Raw genomic sequence first — 6000 nt, 5'->3', positions numbered from 1 at the left:
ATACTGAAGAATTAGTTTGAAATTTCCAAAGTTGTGTCATGGTTATTAAAAAAAAAACTACCAAGGTCAATCACTTGGAGTGAAAAATACATAGAAAGGGATCTTTCCCACCAGTGCCGTGATAACCCTTAGCAGATGCCAAGTCCCTTCCCCCAGCTGTCACTTCCTCAGACCCTGGACTGTCCACGTGGAAACAGCAGGCCCCAGGCTGCTCTGGGATACCCCCGTCCTTGGTTTATCCTTCAGCAGCTCCTGTCTAGGTTTTAAGAAGGCGGCCCTGCCCATATTTTCAGCCCATCACCTGCTGGAGACATCCCCCGTGAAACCCCAGTGAACCCCTGGTGATGAGGGTGGACACTGTGTCTTCGAGGAGTAACAGGGCAATAGATCCACTTCTGTGTTAGCCCATTTACCCTCCTGGACCTCCACAGGGAGTCTACCCACTGAGGTCCCAGCGTACTTCACACCACGTAAGTGAGAATCCCGTGAGCCACTCTGGGGTGAGAGGGAATGGTGAGCACATCGCATTAAACATAGAAATAATTCTGTGTATGTGTTGACGGGGGCAACAAAACAATTACAAAAATGGTAATACACAAAGTGCCCGTGGAAATGGGGAGAAGCAGAATGGAAAGAGAAAAGGTACATATGCTCATTTGTTTTCTCTTTCATGGACTAAGTACACGGACTCAGTTTATTTTCTTTGGATAACAGAAAAAAGTCTTATCGTATAATTTTGAGATAAACAGTAACCACCAGTAGCCTGGTTTATCTCCAGACTGTGAGCTGAGGAAGGAAATTTTTTAAGGGAGGTAAACCCAGAGAGCAAAACGTAAATATAAGGAAAACATACACGGACATGCAATGAAAGGACAAAAGCAGGATCAAATACTTCTATTTTGTGATTTTACATCTTGATAATAAATGGGAAAACGTTATCTGACTTACCAGTTAACCATGATGGAAGAAGAGAGCTCATTCATAACAGCTGTAGAAAACATAAAATCTAGGAATGAAGATCAATGTGTCGGACCTATATAAACAAAGCCTAACCATTTTGAGGCAAAAGAGACAAATCGATAAACTCACCACATTCTTGGATAGAAAGACTTGCGTTATGGAGAGGTCAGTGCTCTGTGTACCACTCACTCTAATGCAATTCTAATAAATAACCGAACAGCACTTTTGGGGAGGAAGGAGGGAAAGGCCATGAGCAGGCTTGGCCAAGCGATGCTCAAGGGCCGGGGGGGGCTAAATGTGGGAGAATGGTCAGAACAAGTCAAGAGAACACAGAAGACTAGCTCTACTAGATACTAAAAGTTCTGCAGTGCCACAATAATTGAGAATACAGAAATAAACCTAAATCTTAAGGGAACGATAATGGGACCATTTCTGATCAGCAGAGGAAAACAAATCAGTAAATGATGCTACTGTAGTGGCTAGCGATTTTGAAAATTAAAAATTTTAAAGAGTACAATTGGATCTCTTCTTATTAAATGATTCCAGATAAAACAAAGACTTAAAAAATTATTTCCTTTCTTCATTTAAAAATGAAAACATTTTCTTCATTTAATGATGAAAACTTTCTACAGCAAGTGTCATGAAAAATAAATGGTCAACCAGTGGAAAAATATTCTCAGGACGTGGCAAAGAGCTAATACCCCAAAATACATTTTGAGCTCTTATAAATTATTATGAGAGGGGTGCCTGGGTGGCTCAGTCGGCTAAATACCCGACTCTCGATTTCAGTTCAGGTCATGATCTCAGGGTCCTGAGATGGAGCCCTGCAGTGAGCTCTGTGCTCAGTGGGGAGTCTGCTTAAGAGTCTCCCTCTTCCCATGCCCCTCCCCCCACTAATAAAATCTTTAATAATGAGACATGATTAGCAAGATAGGCAATGGCTGTGAATGTAGCATTTGTTTTCCTCTACCGTCGTAACACCACACTGTTTGAAATTGTTTTGCCAATCTGTGTGAATTGTTTGCTCTGCATTTATTAATGAGATGGGGCACTTTCTCCTGTATTTAGGAATTCCTGTTTTTCTTCTGTGAGTCGATAAACACTCTATCTTCTTGGTACCTGAGGCAGTTTTTTAAAAAAGGAAATGGGCCAAAATTAATCAAATTTTAAAAGTTTTCACTACTGGATCCTGAAATTCCACTTCTAGGAATCCAGCCCCCAAAATGGTGCCACCTGAGAGCAAATTTCTACATCGAAGACTGTGCCTTGTGGCACTGTTCAAAATAACAGCAACCCGGAAAAAAGCACGTGTCCACAAAGAGAATGAGTAAATTATGACACATTCAGTGCAATGTTCTGACTCTGAAAAGGATGAAGCAAATCTGCAAATGCTGGAATGAAAAGAGGTCCATCTTGTTAAGTCAGAGATCACGAAATAATAGGTCAGTGGCCATTCTGCCTTTGTTTTTCTCATCTGTTTCCGTATGTACCTTACATGGGCATGGGGGGAACTGGGACCACATCAGCACATGGTTTCCAGGGCTCACCTCTGGAGAATCGGACTGGAGAAAAAGAACAGCTTTTTTCCAGTATTATTTACATTTTTTGAGAAAATATTACTTTCCTAACATTTATAAAACCTACAGAGGTGCGGGGGGGGGCGCTAAGCTGCTTTTAGGCTTAACTACAGAGTCAATTAGCATTCTTCAAACACTAAACTCCCTGGAGGCAGGATGCTCATCTCTCAGCTCTTGGAGAGAGATACAGAGTGTTTTGCACACAGTAGGTGTTCAAGAAGCATCTTATCGCACTTAACTGAACAAGAATGCATTCTGCCTGCTGAATCCCCCATGTGTGCAGTTAACCGTGTGTGTGAGACACGCGTGTACGTCTGAGATGTGTGCACGGGGGTGTGTGTCGATGAGGCCGGAAGGATAATGTACCGAATTGCAGCTGAGCTGCTTGCAGCTCATGAATATGGAGGAACGCTCAAGTGTAAACTCCAGCAGGCTTTAATTATTACCAGTGGGGAAGTTCCTCTCTTTGGACTGCAGGAACCTCCTCCAGGAAACAGGGCGTCCCAGGGGGTGCAGGCGGGCTGGGTCGGGTCCTCTGCGGCGGTTGCTAGCAAACAGCGCCCAGGTTGCTGCCCTCCGGGCTGTGGGAAGCCGAATTCCTCCTGGCCACTCAGGGACAGATCAGTGTTTGCTCAATAACACAGAGTTGGTAAGGAAAAAAAATTTTTTTTTCCTTCTCCAGCTTACCCTGGAGGGCTTCCAAACAAGGAGAGTCCTGCATGAGAACAATCAACAGAATAAGGAATGGAAAGTCAGCTTTCAAGACAGATGGGGGGGAGGGGGGTGGAGCCAAGAAAGTGAAGCAAGGCACCTTTATGCATTAAAGGGATTTCAGATACTAGACCGAAGACTCAAAACAGCCGCATTCCCCTGCCAGGGTGGGGCACTCAGGTCACTTCATTGCACCTTCTTTCTTCCTCCAAGGTCACTAAGCCCTGAGAGCCAGTGTAGGCTGACCCCCGATGCAGAGCGGGGGTGATTGCCCCTCCTGGACCCAGCTCCCACCGCCACGGTGAGCTCCTCCCCACAGACAAAGAAGAAAAGACAAACTTCAAATACCGTTACCTTTTTTATTCTCCTTCATCATTCCAGTGTGTTCAGAACATTATAATAGGCATGAAGGGAAAAATAACCACATTCTTTTAAAACTCAATCTGTCCAAAGTCTAGGATAACAAATGAAACCATGTCATTATCTCTTAGGGCAATGAAAGCATTCAGAAATTATTTTGGTACTAAGAGTAAAGATTAAGACCAAGTTCAGGTAAGCCATGTGTGAGGTTTAAGGGCGTGTAGGTGTTTTCATTCCAGCGATTCTACAGAAATGCAGGAGTCATGTGTACACCTGGAAATATTCAAATTCTTGAAGGCTTCTGCACTAGCATTTAAATAAAAACGAACGTGTTGGCGTAGTTTCAGTGGCTTTCAATTTCCTGTTTGATCTCAGAAATGTATGGATGATCTTTGCCGTGAGCCACTTCCATGATGGCGATAGCCTAGGAGAGAAAGAGACAAGTGAAGAGTTGAGAGCCTGGAGGCAGTCCCCTTCGACCGCACCCCGGGCCAACGTAACCTCAGCCAAGACTGCTCCGCTTCAAGGCACAGGACAAATTAGAGCCCCGTTCTCCTCCAGAGCCTAGCTTTTTTTCTTTTTAAGTAGACAAGATTATCTGCTAACCAACTAGTCATCCAGTCTGTACCACTGAATAAAACATTATTCTACTCTAGCTGAAGAAATGATAGAGAAATTGATTTCATGACATCCCAGAGACTGCAGTAAGAAATGCTTTAGGGATAGAATTATTTGGCTGTGCTCAACCAAGTAAACAGGTGGTGCTGGAACAGAGAACTTCACACCAAACCTATTCTGATTTTAGTTCACACCACTAATCCGTAAGACATGATGAAACCGTCCTTCCCCCTCAAAAAGCACGTGTTTTCCTTGTAATGCATATTCTTAAAAAAAAAACTTAAAAGTAGTTGCAGGTTTCCTGTTAGAAGCTGGAGAGAAGATATTTATAATAAGGCTTCTTCACAACTGGGCAATATAAAGTGGAAGAGTTGCCACGGCTCCATCATTTCCTCACTGTGTGACCTTGGGCAACTTGCTTAACTATTCTGTGCCTCATTTTCCTCATCTGCAAAACAGGAATGAGGCCTACCTCTCAGAGTTGTTAGTACACAAAGTGTTTAGAATAGGGTCCGACATATAGGAAGCATATCCCAAATGTTACCTGCACGTTTATTTTTGCTTTTTTGTATTCAACTATATTACTTACAGATAGAAAAATTATTTCCACTCTCCAAACAGGGAAGTTTTGATGGCCTGTGACTCTGATGGACAATCCTTTCATTTATACCATTCACTTCATAGATCTCAAACCAACAGGCGGCAGGCCAAAGAACAGTGTGAGCCTTCAGGAACGTCCTGTTTCAAATGCCTCCCCTGCTCCGGCCCCTCTATGTACATCACTCCCGCTCCTTGCTCAGATCTCCTGTGTCCTTCGCTGATCACATTGTACCTCATTACCTACCAGCACCTTGCAGCTGTGACCCAACTGGTCAGTTTTCCCTCAATTCAGCAAAAGAGTAAATCTGTTGTCTGAGGAGGTAAATTCTATGGTTTAAAAACAGAAAAGTTTATACTGAGGTCACACTTGTGGCCTAGTCGGGCCCGGACCCTTCCATTTGGGATGTGGGACCTTATACCGTCTTCCCGAGTAGTCTACTAGGAAGAGACAGGGAATCTGGCCCTAACTTTCACAGACATTCTCTTATAGGACTCAAGAGACTGTCTCAAAGATTACATTTCATCAACTGCTAACTTCTACATAAAGAACAACGAGAACCAATATTCAGGATGGTGATTCTGAGCTCTGATCAGGTACCAGGTCAGGGCCCTGCGCCATCGCCCACACAGGGCAGCTGTGGACACCGAGGGAGGCCAACACTGCCCAGTGGCCTGGTCTGCCCCGGGTGTGGGCCACAGCCTGGGCAAGTGGAACGGACGCTTTCAACTCAGAAAGACCTCAGTCTGAAGGAAGGCCTCAGCCTGTAGGAATCTCAATTTTTCCATCAGGAAAATCTATCTCATTTTTGTAAGAAATTAAAAGAAAAAACACACATGAAGGTCCTGGCATGTAACTGGTACTGGATGAACAGTGAAGATGGTTGTTAAGTACATTTTAGAAACTCCAACTGCATAATTATAATCCGAAGGACAGACAAATGGAAGATTCCCTCACCACGGTCTTCTGACCCACCCCGTGGCCTCTGTCCACTTCCAGGGCTTCACGTGGGATGGGGGCGGTACCCCCTTTTCCCCAGTCATGGGCTGTGCCCAGAAGGGCAGCCAGCCCCTCTCGATGGGCGCACCCCTTCCTGTGGGAGGGCCTGGGTGCAGACAAGGCAAAGGCTCAATCACTTGCCCTACTCTGACCTGCCCAGTCTGCCCCCTCCCACCT

The 6000-nt window shown here is 44.6% G+C and overlaps 1 protein-coding gene across 8 annotated transcripts in view; it reads right to left on the bottom strand.

Annotated features, from left to right (window-relative positions):
- Nucleotides 1–3593: 3593 nt before the first annotated feature.
- The window catches only part of SMYD2 (SET and MYND domain containing 2), a 48575-nt gene continuing 46168 nt past the window's right edge, over nucleotides 3594–6000 (bottom strand). For all 8 annotated transcript variants that reach the window (XM_028125764.2, XM_028125769.2, XM_028125767.2 and 5 more), the window contains one exon: nucleotides 3594–4032. In XM_028125764.2, the coding sequence (XP_027981565.1) occupies nucleotides 3952–4032 (81 nt within the window). In that variant the 3' untranslated portion in view covers nucleotides 3594–3951. The remainder of the gene's footprint in view (nucleotides 4033–6000) is intronic.

This window comes from Eumetopias jubatus, unplaced genomic scaffold (genome assembly GCF_037043125.1).
Source record: "Eumetopias jubatus isolate StellerSeaLion01/CBP00866 unplaced genomic scaffold, mEumJub1_p1.0 scaffold_12, whole genome shotgun sequence".
Taxonomy (NCBI): domain Eukaryota; kingdom Metazoa; phylum Chordata; class Mammalia; order Carnivora; family Otariidae; genus Eumetopias; species Eumetopias jubatus.
The sequence above is the reverse complement of the archived record's forward strand: the minus strand, read 5'-3'. Positions and strand labels throughout refer to the sequence as shown.